The following is a 17,534-nucleotide window of genomic DNA, read 5'->3' on the forward strand; positions in this document are numbered from 1 at the left end:
TGAGACAGCAATGTGCCCTTGCTGCAAGGAAGGAGAATGGTGTCCTGGCAGCATCAGGAGAGTGTGGCCAGCAGGTCAGGGAGAGGATCCTGCCCCTCTCTCAGCAGTGGTGAGGCCACAGCTGGAGCTGTGTACAGCACAGTTCTCCTCAGTGCTCCTGCAGTGCAGCACTGGCTCCCCAGTGCAGGAGAGAGATGGCCACACTGGAGAGAGTCCAGTGAGGGCCACAGAGATGATGAAGGCACTGGAGCACCCTTCCTGGGACGAAAGACTGAGGGAGCTGGGGTGGTTCAGCCTGGAGAAGGGGTATCACTCCTACAGGAATGAGGGCAACAAGAGGATCCAGGCTCTTCCCAGTTGTGCCCAGTGTCAGGATCAGAGGGCATGGGCACACACCAGAACACAGGAGAGTCCCTCTGAAGATCAGGAAGTGCTTTTCCTTCATGAGGCTTCCCAGGAAAGTGGGGATGCCCAGGGCAACCAACTCTGGATGGTGCTGCTTGTGCATGGGGGGGTCGTACTAGACTATCTCAAGAGGTCCTTTCCAAACTCAGCCATTTTGTGATCTCCAGCCAAAGACCCTCCTGAACACCCCAGTTTCCCTCTGAGCTCAGACTGTTCCAAGAGAGCTGATGTGCTCCCCGTCCCTGCAGAGCAGCCCTGACCACCCCGGGCAGCAGCATCTGCTGCCTGCCCCGCCCTGCCCACAGGTGTGGTGGGAAGGCTTTGCTGCAGTGCCTTGCAGCTGGGCAGAAGAGCATGCAGGGGGAGGGCTGTGGCCACCACGGAGCAAAGAGCACAACAAAGGAGAACAGCAAGATGACTCAGGGTCAGGCAGCACGAAACCAGAGCACCAGACTTGGAAGGGGAAGCGGGGTCCTGGCCAAGTGTGCCTCTCCCTGCTGCATGGAGAGCTGGGAGGGCAGTGATGGGTATGGAGGCCTTGCAATTTCACACCCTCGTCCCAGCACCCCAGCAAGACAGGAGGAACAGCCAGGGCACAACAGACTTCCTACATCTCCCAGAGATGGGGATGGATGAAGTACAGCCCCACACCGAGGTCCCTCACCCTGTGGGAGTCAAAGCTGCCCCTTCCCATAGAGCCATCACCAGAGCCCCTCGTACACAGCTCCTGCTGCCCCGTGCCCCAGCCCACAGGGCTGAGAAGCGATGGAGCACAGCTCAGGCTCCATTCCTCAGCCCTGCTCCCCACTGCAGCCAGCGCAGTCAGCAGGCAGGGAGCTCATCTGGAGCCTGGCCACGGCTGGGGCTCTGCTGCGCACATGTTGTGCTGTGGCTTTGGCAAACATCTGGCTCTGGGGCTCCCGCCCCTCTGAGTGACGGCTCTTGGTGGGAGAGGAGGGGAGGCTGGCGCCAGTGTGGTCAGCGATCCCACGCACGGCTCCCCGCGCCGGAGCGCGCGCCAGCCTCTGCCCTCCCAGCCCTGGCACGGCCACCGGCCAGCCCAGAGCGGCCAGGCAGCAGCCACACAGCTATTTCAGGAGCCGCTCCTGTCTCCAGGCTTTGTCCCAGCCCCCAGCACGGCCGGGTCCCAGGGGAGGCAGCAGGGTCAGGGTTTGGCCCAGCAGCAGCGCAGCCACGTGGCCAAGGCGAGGGTCAGCCCCCATGGCTCCCCATGGAGCCCCCTGTGCAGGGAGCCCCAGTGCAGCTGCCAGCACTGCTGGCTCACACCCCTGGGTCACACCGCTGGGTCACACCGCTGGGTCACACTGCAGGCTCACAGTGCAGGCTCACACTGCAGGGTCACAGTGCAGGCTCACACTGCTGGCTCACACCCCTGGGTCACACCACTGGGTCACACCGCTGGGTCACACCCCTGGGTCACACCGCTGGGTCACACCGCTGGGTCACACTGCAGGCTCACAGTGCAGGCTCACACTGCAGGGTCACAGTGCAGGCTCACACTGCTGGCTCACACCCCTGGGTCACACCACTGGGTCACACCGCTGGGTCACACCCCTGGGTCACACCGCTGGGTCACACTGCAGGGTCACAGTGCAGGCTCACACTGCTGGGTCACAGTGCAGGCTCACAGTGCAGGCTCACACTGCAGGGTCACAGTGCAGGCTCACACTGCTGGGTCACACTGCTGGGTCACACTGCAGGGTCACAGTGCAGGCTCACACTGCTGGGTCACAGTGCAGGCTCACACTGCTGGCTCACACCCCTGGGTCACACCGCTGGGTCACACTGCAGGCTCACACTGCATGGTCACACTGCAGGCTCACACCGCTGGGTCACACTGCTGGCTCACACTGCTGGCTCACACCCCTGGGTCACACTGAAGGCTCACACCCCTGGGTCACACCGCTGGGTCACACTGCAGGCTCACACTGCCGGCTCCCCAGGGCCCCAGGCACGGGCTGGGGGTCCCACAGCCATGGCCTCCACACTGCCCAGAGCAGCTGAGGCTGCCCCAGCCCTGGCACCCAAGGCCAGGCTGGATGGGGCTTGGAACAGCCGGGTCTAGTGGAAGGTGTCCCTGCCATGGCAGGGGGTGGAAGGAGATGGGCTTTAAGGTCCCTTCTCACCCTCCTGTGATGCTAGGACAGACACAGGGCTGCCAGAAACACATGTAGCTGGGCATGGGGAGCAGGGACTGCCCTGAGATTGGGCAGGAAGTTAACCACAGACACTGGCAGGGAGGCAGGGTGTGAATGGTGAGGCTGGGCAAGAGGGGAGGGAGCCTGAGAGTGCCCAGCACCCTTCTGGGAGCCCAGGGGCCTCCAAGCACAGGGCACAGACGGACAAGGAGCGAGGTTCTGCACCTGAGTGTCTGCTAGTGAAATGGCATCTGCAGCCAGGAGCTGCAGGGCATAGGGAGCCCCACAGAAGGTGCAGGAGATGAACAGGACCTGGAAGCTGGGGAGCAGAAAGGGGCAGGGAATCCTGGAGCAGAGCAGGGGTGGGAAGCTGGGAAGAGTGCTCAGGGTGGGGGGCTTGAATGGGGCAGGCACAGCCCAGGGCAGAAATGGCAGGACCCTGGGGGGCACTGAAGCCAGAATGACCCAACCCAGGGTGTGGGGCTGGGTTTCAGCCATGTGGAGCTCAGGCAGAGAGCGCTCAGAGAAGGTCTGTACAAAAAGATGGGACACACATCCATAAGATGTGCAGGAGAGACTGGGGTCAGCACAGGATTGAGCATGCCAGGCAGGGTGAGCCTAGGGAGCAAGGCCAGCATGGGGCCCCCAACATCGGCAGGACATGGAGCTGCTCTGGAGACAGGCTGGGCGAGATGGGGGTGCTCAACCTCAAAAAGGCTCCAGGGAAACCCTAGAGTCCCTTCCAGTGCCTAAAGGGGCTCCAAGAGAGCTGGAGAGGGACTTTGGACAAGGGCCTGGACTGACAGGGCAAGGGGCAATGGCTTCACACAGCCAGAGGACCAGGTTAGATGGCATCTTGTGAAGAAGCTCATCCTTGTGAGGGTGGGCTGTGGCTGCTCCATCCAGTGTCCAAGGCCAGGACTGGTCTAGTGGAGGGTGCCCTTGCCCATGGCAGGGGGCTGTAACTGGACGATCTTTAAGGTCCCTTCCTACCTAACATCATTCTGGGATCCAGAGGGAGAGGCTGGCATGCCCCAAGGGCTGTGCAGGTGGAGGAGAGCTGCCCCGGGTCACAGTGGCGAGGGGGGACACGACAACTGCAGCTGGCACTGACCAGGGGTGCGGGAGAACAAGGGGAGCAGAAAGGGGGGAGCAGAAAGGGGGAGCAGAAACAGGGGAGCAGAAAGGGGGAGCACACTGGGGCACGGGAGGGGCAGAAGGACTGGCCCTGCCGAGCTGCAGTGTGGTGGGTGTGGGTGGACACAGATGAGCAAGCTGCGCGAGCAGGGGCAGCGGGGGAAAGAGCAGTTCTGCGGGCCCTTGGGCTGAGGCAGAGGTACGGGAGAAGGGGCAGCTGTGAGGGGGCTGGGGATCGCACGGAGGAAGGAGGGAGCTGTTCCAGGGGGCTGGGAGGAGGAGCAGAGCATGGGGGAGAGGAGCGCGAGGGGCTGGGGCCTCTCAGCTGCAGTGGAAAAGCTGCTGCAGCTCCAGGGGAAATGCTACTTGAATTAATCATGGCGCTGGCTGCTGTGCCAAGCCCAGGAGGAGGCTGCTGGCAGCGCAAGGAAATAACTTTCACAGGAATTTGGAACAAATGCAGCTCTTCTGGCGGTAACAACAGCACTCACCTCCCCCCACAGCCTCCCATGTACCAGCATCTCCCCCTTGCCCACACTGCTGTGTACCCCCGATCCCCCCACACGGCAGCCTGCTCCTCAGCACCCTGACACTCTCTCCCCCTTGTTCCTGCCCCCAGCACGCCCCCAGGCATCTCCCCATCTCGCTCTGGAAAGCTGGCCTTCTTGTTTCCAAGGAGGGGAGGCCTGCTCTGTGCTGTGCAAAGGTCTGGAAATAGGTTGATACCGAATCCCTTGCCCTAGGAACACAAATGCAGGCAGGCAGCAGTGCCCCCTCCCTCCTGCACTCTCCTTGCCCGCAGTGGGTGAGCATTAGTCCTCGTGCTGCCCCAGGCCCATGCCTGGCCACGCTCCGTGTCCCTGCCAGGAACAGCCCTCCAGACCCTCCTGGTAACACAGTGAATGTGCCCTGGTGTAGCCTACAGCTCTTCATCCACATCCTCCTCCCTGGGGCATGGCCCACGGGGCTATGCTTGTAGCACTGACCATGAATGCCCCATGGAGTCACAAACCAGAACCAAACACTCATCAGACTTGTCCTCAAAACTGCAGAGACTCTACATTAGGTGCATTGCTGGTCAGCTTTTAATTTCTGACGTTCCCCAACGTTTGTGTACGGGTGCAAAGGCAGTGTGTAAACCCTGATTCCAAAATCATCAATTCTGAATATACGCAAGAATCAATAATCCACCGCTCCATGTCATTCAGGTTGCTGTCCAACCAGCCCATGCTCACCACATGGGGCTCACAGCTCTCTCTGCCAGAACACAGACAATACTTGATTTAGCATGAAAAGTCAGAAAGCCCCAGAAAAACACTATCTGACCATGCATGCAGTGTGCTGGTACACAGTCAAATGTTTAAAGCAAATTCAAACCAGCAGGGTGAATTTATACCAGAGCAGATTTACATGGAGCCCAGCACTGGAGCAGGATCCAGTGCCCTAAAGCCTCGGCAGCATCAGCCCATGGCGGCAGAGAGGAGCAGGGCAGCCAGCTGGGGACCAACTCCTGCTCCATTTTCTGCTGGTCTCACGTTCACTGCTACCCTGGGCTCTCTCTCCACCAGTGTTTCTTTCTCATCTCACATCTGAACAGTGAGTTTGCCATTTCCTTTGCTTCATGCTCAGTCTGCTACTGTGGGACCTGGCCCATAGTAAACACGAGTAATAAACAGAGAAGACGTTATGAGTTCCTTTTTCTCTCTCAGAAGCTCAGGCCAGCAACCTGCTCTGCTCATCCCTGTTCACACTCAGACACAAAGACTGTCGTGGCAGACAGAACGGAGTCTGCAAGGGGGCAGATCATCTGTAGTGATAGTTCAGGTCTCTCCTGCTCACTCTTGGGGACTCCTTCCTTCCCCACCCTTCTGTCCTGTCCACAGAGAGTAGACATCACTGTCTAAAAACAGGCCTGGTCCTCCCAGCCTTTTCTGCTTAAAAATGGGGCAGGCTGACAAAGAAGCAAACTCACTGAGCTCTGTGCTCAGTGACTGTCGTGGGTGACTGTCGTGTGTCCTGTGCCTCATCTGGCAGGGCCTGCCCATGACCTGAGCACTCATCACCACTGTGTGGGTCCGGACAGAACCCAGGCTTTGACAGAGATACTCACTGGGTGAGCCCCAGTGCCTGGAAGCCATAGAGAGATGGAGCCAAGCAGGGGCAACAGCACAAAAGGGCTGTGGGGGCAGCACACCTGACACGGGCAGCTTCGTGGGGAACAGTGCTGGGCACTGGGCACGACAGCCCTGGCAGCACCTCTGCAGCCTTCCTGTTTGAGGCACAGGGGTGGCCATGCCAGGCAGCCGCGCTCCAAGCCAGGGCTCCCTGTCCCGGCTCTGCCCAGCTCCCAGACTCGGCTGGCTGCTGCTGCATCCTCGATCAAGCCTGGCCAGCCTCCTTTCCCATCCTCTCACATTTCCTGGCTCAGAGGAAGCAGCAGCAGATGTGTGAGCTGTTTGCTTTGTGCCGGGGCCGCGCGGGAGTTACCTGTGCTCCGCGCTGTTCCAAACGAAACAGAAACACCCGCGCTCGGCCAAGGCATCAAACGTGCCAAGCCTGGGTCACTGCCAGCTGCCAGTCCAGCCGTGCCCCTGCACAGGGCAGAGCCGGGGGCCGTGTGCTGGGCACTGCTGGGTGTGCCCCCAGCCCCTGTGCTGGGCACTCTTTGGGGTGCCCCCAGCCCCTGTGCTGGGCACTGCTGGGTGTGCCCCCAGCCCCTGTGCCGGGCACTCTTTGGGGTGCCGCCAGCCCCTGTGCTGGGCACTGCTGGGTGTGCCCCCAGCCCCTGTGCTGGGCACTCTTTGGGGTGCCCCCAGCCCCTGTGCTGGGCACTCTTTGGGGTGCCCCCAGCCCCTGTGCCGGGCACTCTTTGGGGCGCCCCCAGCCCCTGTGCCGGGCACTCTTTGGGATGCCCCCAGCCCCAGCTCTGTTCAGGGCGCTCTTTGGGGTGCCCCCAGCCCCGGGCACTCTTTGGGGTGCCCCCAGCCCCTGTGCTGGGTGTGCCCCCTGCCCCAGCCCCGGGCACTCTTTGGGGTGCCCCAGCCCCTGTGCTGGGCACTCTTTGGGGCGCCCCCAGCCCCAGCTCTGTGCAGGGCCCTCTCCTCCAGCCCGGCCCCACGGCCGCCTCAGGAGCCCCGCCGCCATCTCCGATTGCATTTCCAGAACCCTTCCCACGCGGCGAGCGAGTGCGCTGAGCAGGAAGGCACGGACAGGGAAAGAGGGGGCCCTCCCTTCGGGGGCTCTGCACAGGCCCGGGGCTGCCCTGCACCTCCGCCCTGTCCCCGTCCCCGTCCCTGTCCCAGCCCTGTCCCGGCCCTGTCCCCGGCCCTGACCCCGGCCCTGTCCCAGCCCTGTCCCGGCCCTGTCCCCGGCTCTGTCCCGGCCCTGTGCTGGCCCTGTCCCGGCCCTGTCCTGGCCCTGTCCCCGGCCCTGACCGGGCCCTGTCCCGGCCCTGTCCCCGGCCCTGACCCGGCCCTGTCCATCCCCACACTCCCCACACCGGGACAGGCTGTAGTGCTGCCCTGCATACACCAACCCCAAATCTCCCCTGACCTACATCTTCCTCCTCATCTCCCACTCACTCCTTCTGCCCATCCTTCCCCCTAATCCTACCCTGACCTGTCCCCAAGCCCCCCGATCTCTGCCATCCTACACTTGCCCCAGCTCCACATGCCTTCTCTATTCCACACCTGGCCCTTGCTCCCACCCAATTCCTCCTTCCTGACACTCTCCTACCACATCTGCTGCACTCACTGCCCAACAAGCCCCTCTCCAGCACTCCCGCCCCACACCATCAGTCACCTGTGTGTGTGCATGCACACACACACCCCACAGCCCATCCACACACACCCCATGCCCCTGCAGTGTACCCACAGGGCACTCACAGACCATCCTTTCTTGCCACCTCCAGCGTGACCTAGGGACCCCTTCCTGGCCAAGTCACAGGACCTCCTCGAGCCTTGTCTTATGGACCCCAGAATTTCTGTTCTTCCCGTCCCCTTGGGCCCCTCTCACCAACCTGGCACCAGAGCTTCTCGTGGTCCCAGCCAGACATCCCCGTGCCCCACACCTCCAGCAGGGATGTGCCCCCGGTGCCACTGGTGCTTGTCCCCATGCACAGCCTGGCTGCTGCCACAGCTGGCAGTGCACCCCCACACCTGCCCTCACCCCAGCTCAGGCAGGTGGATCATCTGTCCCAGGAACCAGGGCTCCAGGGCCTGAGCTGCAGCAGAAACACCGAACACAGGGAGCACAGAACACACGGAATCCCAATGGCATCAGTAGCTCATCGCAGAGCTTTTGGAGGCCCAGCAGCTCTCCAGCCCCAGCCGTGACCTCTTGCCACACAAAGGCTGGTGCAGCAGCACGTGCCTCAGCTCATTAGCTCATTAGCATAATTAATGCTCACAAGCAGCCTTACCAACACTGATGATCTTGGGCTAACGACCTCACAGGGGGAGAGGGAAGTCCAAAGCCGGGCTAGAGGCAGTTTCCAGAGGCAGTATCACATTCCTTAGCTCCATTTTGAGTGTCCTGGCTGCTCCACACTGATGCAAGCAAGGCCTGGCACAGCAGGAGCCACCTCAAGAGAGGCCCACACCATGCTCTGGGCAATGGACAGTCTTGTGGTGTGCCCGGTGGCAGTGGCATTGCCCACTGCTTGCACACAGAAACGATGTACATGACTTGGCCCCATTCTGGACTCACACCAAGGGCGGGGATCTCGGCCCCGGCATTCCTGCTGCAAACACTGCCTGCCAAAGCCATGACACCTGCCCCAAACACCCTGCACGGGCAGCTCTCCCACCCCAGGCTGCCCACAGCCGTGGCTGTGCTGCCGAGCTCCGGCCTCAATACATGCACCTACCTGCAAGAAGCAGGTCCCAACAGGGGTGCTCTCCTTCAGGGACACATTGTAGAAGTTACTCCTGAACACGGGCTCATTGTCATTGACATCCTGCAAGGCCACGTGCACCACAGCTGAGGAAGAGAGCGCAGGGGTTCCCCGGTCCGTGGCCAGCACAGTGAGCTGAGGCTGAGGGTCCTTTTCATAATCCAGAGGGGCAGCAGTGGTGATGATGCCGGTGGCAGGGTCAATGGTGAACCAGCTGGAGTGGGTGTCGCGGCCATGCAGGATGCTGTACCGCACCTCCCCATTGGGACCCTGGTCCTTGTCACGAGCTGTCACCTGCAGGACAAAGCTGCCTGGGTACACCACCTCGGGGATGCTCTGCTTGTACTCCTGCTGGTCAAAGAGCGGGGGGTTGTCATTAACATCCATCACCTGCAGCACAAAGGCTGATTCTGCCCGCAGCGGGGGCGTTCCTGAGTCAGTAGCTGTCACCCGCAGATCATAGGAGTCTCTTTCCTCCCGATCCAGCAGTTGGTCCACGCAGATCAGATAGATTATGTTGTCCTTAGTAGTGAGGGCAAACTTGCCATCTCCTCCCTCCAGTGTGACATTGACATTGGAATACTCTCCATAGTCGGGATCGGAAACAGAAATGCGTGCCACGTACTGTCCGGGCTGGGCTCCCTCAGAGATCTGTGGGGAGCCATCCTCACTCAGAAAGATGATAGTCATGGTGGGCTGGTTGTCATTGTAGTCACGCACGTGGATAGTGACAAAGGCTGTGGTGACCTCAGGATGGACAGCCTTATCCCTTGCCTGCACCACCAGCTCGTGCACCTTCCTCACCTCATAGTCCAGACCCTTGTTGAGCTTGATGACTCCGGTCCGGGCATCGATGGTGAAGTACTGCTCAGGATCGCTCTGCCGTCGGTTGATCTCGTAAATCACATCCCCGTTGTCACCTTCATCTGCGTCAGAGGCAAAGACCTGCAGGATGCTGCTGCCAGGTTTCAGATTCTCCGAAATGAGCGTGTGATAGCGGCTCTGGTTGAAGCTGGGGGCGTTGTCGTTGATGTCCTGAATGGACACGTCCAGTGTCATCTGGGTGCTCCGGGGCGGAGAGCCCCCATCGTAGGCTTCCAGCAGCAGGGAGTACGAGGAACGGTTCTCCCGATCCAGAACGTTGCTGACCACCAGGTCCAAATACAGGACCCCGTTGGGTCCTCGGCGCGTTTCCAGGCGGAAGGCCTGCCCCACATTCCCTCCCTTAATCGTGTAGCCTTGTGTGTTCAGGAGGCCACTGTCGGCATCAAAGGCTGGGTCCAAGGGAAACCTGCTGCCAAGGGGGGTGTGCTCCGGGATCTGAAAGGTGCTGCGCTGCTTGGGAAATGCTGGGGCATGGTCATTGATGTCATTCACCTGGATGTTCACCTCTACCGTGATGCCCTCTGGGGTGACAGCTATGAAGCTGTAGCGGTCCCGAGTCTCTCGGTCCAGGACACGAGCTGTTTTGATGATCCCTGTATTCTCATCTATCCCCAAGTCAGTGGAGACACCACTGCCCTCCTGTGCTGAGATGAAATACATGTAGGCACTAGTTTCAGGGGGCAGGCCAGCACTGATGTCCCCAATGATGGTGCCAGCCGGCTGCTCCTCATCTATTTGTAGGTCCAGGGTGCCCAGGACAGCAGAGCCCATCGCTGCTCTCAGGCCCCCAAGAACAAGCAGCTCCAGCAGAAGCATTGTTGACCTCTTCATTTGCTCCATGGCTGGCAGCAAGCAGAGCAGAGGGTGGCTTGATCTCCTTTGCAGAGTTCGCTTTAATCCTGCCTGGAATGCAGACCAGAGGATACTGGTTAAGAGAGAGCAAAGGAGGGACAGAAGGACAGAAAACAGCCTGGAGAGGGAAGGCCTGCAGGTATCTGCTGCCCAACCACCATGTAACGCCCGTCCCTCCCAAGAAGCGAACGTGACAATATGTGTCAGAGCCTGCCCAAACAAAAGCCTGGCACAGCACCTGGAGGGAGCTCACACCTGGCAGTGCCCCGAGGCGAGCAGCTAGGACCCTGTCACAGAGGCGCTTCCTACATGCCCAGGTGCTCTTTCCAGCCCCTGCCCGCCTGGCAGCACTGGCATCAGCTGCCCCCGGGCAGCAGCCCCTGTGTCTTCAACAGCCGAACGCTTCCTGAGAGGCTCAGAGCCTGTCTGCAAGAGGACAGAGGGTTTTGGGCAAACAGCAGCCTTGCATCTCTCCTCCCTGTAAAAAGCTGGTCTCAAATTACGAGATAGCTCAGCGAGTCGCTGCTTGAGACCCTGGCCCCCACCCCCTCTCTCCGCAGCAGCGTGCCTTTCAGGACCTCGGGGACTTAGGTGCCAAAACCCGTGAAGTGCAAATCTGCTGTCCCTGGGAAGGGGCACAGAACTGGAGCGGGCTTCCATTCAGCGAACAATAACTCAAAAAGGATGCATTGCAAAGGATGTGCCCACAGCTGGGAATGCCCGGGATAAAATCGGGCCGTGCTCATTGTTTGGGCTGGCACGGAGATCGGCGGGTGCCCCACGCCGGTGCCATGGAGGGCGGCGGCAGTGCCGTAGGAACGCAGCGACTCCCTCGGAGCTGCCAGCTGCTCCGTCCCACACCCTCCGCCGCTCGCTCCCCTCCTTTGTCTCCTTCTCGCTGCTCCTTGCTGGCTCCGGCTCCTTCCCTCCCTTCCCCGTAACTGCGTTTCGTTGCAGCAGTGGGGGAGGGCGGCAGAGGCAGCCGCAGCTCCTGCAGCGCTGCAGCCGGACGGGCAGAGCTCGGAGAGCCGCCCGTGCCCGGGTGCCAGCGCTGCCCTGCCCTGCCCTGCCCGGCCCTGCCCCGCCGGGGGCACCGGGTAACGGCGCGGCCGCGGAGCTGCGCCCGAACGGCGGCCTCGGCCCCGCTCCGCGCCGCGAACGCGGCTCCGTGGTCTGCGGGGATGGCGGCAGCATGAGCTCACTCTTGGACTCTCTTGAAAGCGTTTGCTGCTGGGCCCATAACCACACTCAGGAGCCGCTCATGTCGCATGCAGGAGCAAGAACCTCCCTGTCTTGGGGAATGGAGGTGGCTGGCAATGCCTGCTTTGGGGACTAAGAATATCAGCCCTTGACCAAAGAACTCTGCGGCGGTGTTAACCCTTCCCAGGGCACATATGATGGTATTCTTGGGTCCCCTTTCCCACCTCGGATCAGCTGTCCAGATTTTTTTTTTTCCTGTGTAAATCCTGGGTTAGTGACAGAAACAAAATAATTTAAAAGTATTTTCTACTCATAAAGAAATGTTTACTTCAGTGGGCATCCATTCTGAGGCCTATCCACACAGTCTGAGGTAAATCCACATGCTCTTCTTGCACCCAGCAGGTGAGAGCCCTCACAATGTCCTAGGACCTGAAGTCAAAAGAAAATACTTTTGTGTGCTGCAATTTGGGAATCTGCATGAACTCAGAGGTCCTAGACAGGTCTGCCTCTCTGTTGGAGCTACTTTTAATTCCCCAGATGGAGGGGTAACTGCCTACCCCCAGAACATGCTGGAGGAATGGGGTCTGAGGTAGCTTCTGTGATGAGACTGCACCATTGCAATGGTGTTGCAGATGCTCAGGTCATGGGAAGGGCCAGGGCAGAGAGTTTAAAGCCTTGGTAGGAGCTTAGACTCTTGGGCAGCTTGGACTCTTGGACTCTGGAAGAAATCAGGGCACAGGCATGGGGAAAAGCCCACCTGGTTCCATTAGTTACCTTGAGAAGCCAGTGAGGCTTTATGGACTGCTGGAGGGGAGAAGAGAGACTTGAAAAGCAAATCTGGGGAGTGTGAAAGCAGCTGAGAGCACTAGCACAACCAGGGAACAAAAATTAGGGTCCCTGGGCTGGAAAACTGGTGATGAAAGCCTCTATAAGCTTCTTCAGTTCTATCCTCCCTGGATGCAAGTGAGTAGTTTCACAGCAAGCCTATCTTTCAGCTAAAGGTGGAACTGAACATTACTGGAGTGCGCCAGCGGGAGGTACCAGCCATCCTTGGTGCCAGCAGAGCCCTGTTACAACGAGGTGTGCAGGTTTGGGTCAGAGGGAAGCAGCAGTGACCTCAGTGGATGCAGAGTCACAAAATCGGAACAGCTGCTTTCAGTTAGCAGAGAGCTCAGTGCGGGGCTGCTTGGCCGCTCTGTAACGTGAGCCACGCTGCCCCGCTCCCTCTGTGTCCCTCCCACCACCGGGCACCCTTGTGAAGAACGGCACCAGCAGCCTCTGAAGGAAACTGCCAGAATCTCTTCACACAGCTCTTTGAGGTCCAGAGCCATGATGAGGAGGTTGACTGGAAGGGCAGCTAAAATGGAGCGAGCTGCAACATCCATCTAAGCCTAGAGCTGATAGGCTGGAGCACCAGGAGAGCCCAGCCTACACGGAGCAGATGTGTGATATTTTGAAATAAAAAAGACATGGAATTACATTGGGACCACTGTGTGCACCCTTGCCAGCAGTGCAGCAGCTTGTGCCTGCTGTCAGCCATGAGAAAGGGGAAGTGGGCTGCCAGCAGCCCCAGCAGAGGAGCTGGAGAGACGGCTCCCCCTGTGCACGCCACAAACAGATGTCAGAGGGCTTGCTGTGCGAAGGCTCCATGAAAGCTGCAGATGCTGCTGATGCCATAGCCCAGGTCTGACATGAGAGGCCATGACTGGTGTAATGATGTTTTTGAGACTGCAGTCCAGAAGAGGAAGCCTGTTTAATCTTTGCTGAGCACTGGTCACTGACCTGGAATATGCTTTCCTCCTGTACATTCACAGAGATTCTCTCTCTCTCGTTTCAGATGTCTGCCCTCCACACCATGCCCAGCCCCGACTTGCCTGCAGTGCAGCCTTGGGCTAACAACTCACGTCCAGCCTCTACTCTACCTACCACTACCCGCAGCCACCTCCGTGCCTCCCGGCTCTCCCACCATCTCCCAGCTGGGCCTGCAGGACCGGCACCCTTCTGCTGGCTGCAGCCCGGCCCCACAGGCTCATGACCCTCCGCTACGGCCCGAGCACTCAGAGCGGGGTGGCGCTCCTTTGCTGCGGATGCAGTCCAGTCCCTGCTGCATCCTTGTGAATCTCATTTTTGTGCCACACTGGGGCTCCCCGCGGGCTCTCCCGTCTCTCAGAACGCATCCCCCACAAAGGAAAGTCTAATGAAACATTTCCGCGCCGGAGCCAATTCCCACAGTCCCTGTCTCGGGACATCCCCGCTCTGCATCGGCCCCTGCCGGATTGTGCCCATCGCCAGGGCGCTGCGGGGCCTCGCCTGTTCCCCGTACACCGGAGCTGTTGGGGCTCGCTCTGCCCCGAGCTCCGGCCTCCCGGGGCTGTCCGGCCGCCGGGCCCAGCGTCCGCTGCCGCTCCCCGTCCCGGTCCCTGGCGCTCCGGACGTCCCGCACCGCGCGGCCCCGGTGCCGGCGCTCTGCCAGCCCCGCTCTCCGCTCCGCCCGGGCTCCCAGCCCCCGCCCGGCGCCTCCACGGTTCCGCTGAGCGCCCTCGCCTCGGCGGCTCTGCCCTGCAGCGGCACCGTGAGCGCCCGGTGCGGTGCCCGTGCCGTGCCGTGCTGCCCGGCAGCCGCCAGCGAGCCCCGTCCGGCGGCGGCTCCGCGGTGTTGCGCCGCCTCGGGCGCGTCCCTAGTTCTCCCCCGCCCCCCCCCGCCCCAAGCTCCATTGTCTCCGCGGCGGAGGCAGAACAAAGCGCCCGATCCCGGTCCCGGTCCGGTCCCACCGCGCGACGATGCCACCGTGCGAGGCTCCGGCAGGGGCCGAGCCCGGCGCCGGGACTTACACTGCGCGTCCCGTGCCGGCGCCGGTCACATCCCGCGGGGTCCGGCCCCGCCGCGACGTCCCGCAGCCTCCCCGCGGCTCCGGCGCCGAGGTCCCTCCGGCCCGCCGGCCGCTCCGGTGCCCCGCGCGCTCCGGCGCTGCCCCGGTGCCGCGGCCGCCCCGGTGCGGCGCTGGCCCCGCGGAGCGCTCGGCGGCGGGTCGGCGCTGGCTCGGCGCTGGCTCGGCGCGAAGGCTCCTGCTGAAACCCGAGCCAGCGCCGCCCTCAGCCCCCCGCTCCCTCCGCCGCCCCCTCCCCGCCCCGCACCGGAGCGCGCCGGCGGAGCGCGGCCTCGGGGCGGCCCCGGACGGGCGCGCGGGGCTGCGGGCGGTGCGGCGGTGCGGCCGGGCTCCAGGGCCGGGGAGCAGGACCGGCACGGACAGGGAGAAAGGGCTGGAGCCGGGCACAGAAGGATGGAAGGAAGCGGCGGGTGCCGGGAGCCCGAGAAACTGGGAAGGGGCTGGCAGGAGCCGGAGCAGGAGCGGGACGGGATCGGGCAGGGAGAGGGCTGGGCAGGGCATGAAATGAGGCTGTGGGCGACGCTGGGGCATGTGGGGACATGATCACAGGCCATTCTTTCCTCTCTACCGCAGTTGTTTCTTCGGCTCAGAACCCAAAGCTCAAGCGCCTGTGACTCCCAACACCTTGACTCACATCAGGCCTCCGAAGGTCCAGCCTGGTCCAGGCTCACTCAGTGCGTCTGTGCTACAAGGGTCTGGGGCTCCACCAGCCTATGCCAGGGTAAAAACAAGACTGATGACTGTCCAGCCATCTCCACCAGCAGCTGGCTCAGCCCGGCTTGGCCACTCAGGCAGCTTTTCCCTGCTCCAGACAGGTCTCAGCAGTCTGTGTGTCTGTTGGAGCCATGTAGCCTCTAGGACCAGTAACTGCTGCTGGACCTTCTTTGATTTCTTAGTGGAGAAACTGCTGTGGACTAGGCTCTGTTGCTAAGATCATCTGCTAAAGACCATGGCTCAGTGTGCTCTGAGATGGTCAGATGGTCCTTACAATCTTGTGCCTGTTCCAGTTCCAACAACTTCAGCCTTGACTTAGCTACCACGTGTCTTCTTTCTCAGACAGACCTTTAATGGCATTTTGTGTAGAGTACAACGGTTCTCAATCCCCATGTGTAAGAAATCAGGCGAGGAGGGTGAGAGACTGGCACGGCTGAGTCAGGACCTGCTGGTCAAACTAAAGAGCAAGATGGAAACACACAGCCAGTGGAAATGGGAACAGGTATCCCAAGAGGAGTACAGGGACCTTACCCAGCTGTGTGGGGAAATGATGAGGAATGCTAAGGCACAACTGGAGCTGACCTTGGTGAGAAATACAAAGAATTATAACAAGACTTTCTACAGGAATGTCAGCCAGCAAAGAAACATCAAAGACAGTGTACCCTGCTGATAAACATGACTGGCAAACTGGTGACAAGGGACAAGGAGAAGGCTGATGGGTTCAGCCATGCTGCACAGGATTGTTGATCTGGTGGAGCGCAGGAAGGCTCTGCAGAGGGGTCTGGGCAGCCTGGGTTGATGGGCTGATAGCTGATGTTCAACAAGGCCAAGTGCTGGATTTGAATCACCACAACCTCAGGCAGCACTCCAGGCTGGGAACAGAGTGCCTGGGAATCTGGAAAAGGACCTGGGTGTGCTGGCTGGCAGTGGCCAAACCTGAGACAGGATGTGCCCAGGTGGGCAAGAAAGCTAAACATGAGACAGGATGTGCCCAGGTGGGCAAGAAGGATAAACGTGGGACAGTATGAGCCCAGGTGGGCAAGAAGGATGAGACAGGACGAGCCCAGGTGGGCACCTGGCTTCTGTCAGCAATAGTGTAGGCAGCAGGACCAGGGCAATAATTCCTCCCCTCTGCTCCACTCGGGAAAGACTCCACCTGGAGCACTGCTCCCAGTGCTGGAGTCCTCAGTACAGGAAAGACACAGACCTGGTGGATTGATCCAGAGAAGAGCCCCAAAATTGATCAGAGATCAGGACCACCTCTCCTGTGAGAATATGTTGAAAGAGTTTGGGTTCTTCAGCCTGGAGAGAGTGGGCTCTGAGGAGATCTTAGAGCCCCTTGCAGAATTTAAAGGGACGTTATGACAAAAATGGGGACAGACATTTTAGCAGGGCCTCTAATGACAGGACGTGATGTTTTATAAAAAAACCCAGCAGATTCAGACTAGGTATAAGGAAGAAATGTTCATGGTGAGGGTGAGGAAACACTCAAGCTCAGGTTGAAGGGGGCTCTGAGTCACCTGATGAAATAGAAGATGTCCCTGCTCATTGCAGGGGGGTTGGAGTAGGTGACCCTTAAAGGTTCCTCCAACCCATCCCATACTATGATTCTATTATTCAAACTTTTCACTCACCTTTAAGAAAGAGAATAAGGAACTCAGAGAAGCACCAGTTTGTGAAGGTCATCAGCACACCTGGAAAACTCAGGGACTGCACCGTCTCAGAATCCACTTCTGACCATATGGAGAACAAAGAGGCAATCAGGAATAGTCAGTGCAGATTTAGCAAGCACAGATCATGCTGAGCTGCCCAATTAGCTTCTCTGAAAAAACGATTGGCTGTATGGATAAAGGGAAAGCAGTGGCTTGGCGGCATTGACAGCTGCTCCCGCTGAGTTTTAGTTCACAACCTGAGGACATGATCTGAGTGAATGGAGCATTGGGCTGGAGGCTGGTGGCACCTCTGGGCTGTGAGGGTAGCGATCAGTGACTCAATGCAGCCAACAAAATACACCAAGCACTCATTTAGGAGCCAGTATTGTTCAGTCTTTGTTGATACTCTGTGATGACAATGGAGTACAAACTCCAGGAGATGACACTATGAGGGGTCACTGATATGTGGCTTTTTAGCCCAAAGAGGTGTCTAGAACCTTACAGAAAGAAATTAGCAGAAGTTAGATCTGAGTCAGAATAACCCCACAATTGCTACAGGTTGGGAACCATCAGGCTGTCGTAGTCCTGCTGAAAGGAAGATGAGAGTAGGGATGAGCATGGAATGAAGAGTCAGCAGGATGCCCTCACTGCAAATCAGGCAGACAACTTCTCCACTGCTTTAGGAGAATGGTCAGCGGCAGATCGAGGGAAGCAATCATCCCCCTTGAGCTGGGACATTGTGAAGCCAC

General features: G+C 59.8%; 1 protein-coding gene across 1 annotated transcript in view; it reads right to left on the minus strand.

Annotated features, from left to right (window-relative positions):
- The window catches only part of DCHS1 (dachsous cadherin-related 1), a 41,663-nt gene extending 27,127 nt beyond the window's left edge, over positions 1-14,536 (minus strand). Inside the window, exons 1-2 of the mRNA XM_058824882.1 lie at positions 14,364-14,536; positions 8,569-10,383 (exon numbers count right to left, since the gene is read on the minus strand). Coding sequence (XP_058680865.1) covers positions 8,569-10,320 — 1,752 coding nt within the window. The 5' untranslated portion in view covers positions 10,321-10,383; positions 14,364-14,536. The remainder of the gene's footprint in view (positions 1-8,568; positions 10,384-14,363) is intronic.
- Between the last annotated feature and the right edge of the window lie 2,998 nt (positions 14,537-17,534).

Source organism: Ammospiza caudacuta, chromosome 2, assembly GCF_027887145.1.
Source record: "Ammospiza caudacuta isolate bAmmCau1 chromosome 2, bAmmCau1.pri, whole genome shotgun sequence".
NCBI classification, from domain to species: domain Eukaryota; kingdom Metazoa; phylum Chordata; class Aves; order Passeriformes; family Passerellidae; genus Ammospiza; species Ammospiza caudacuta.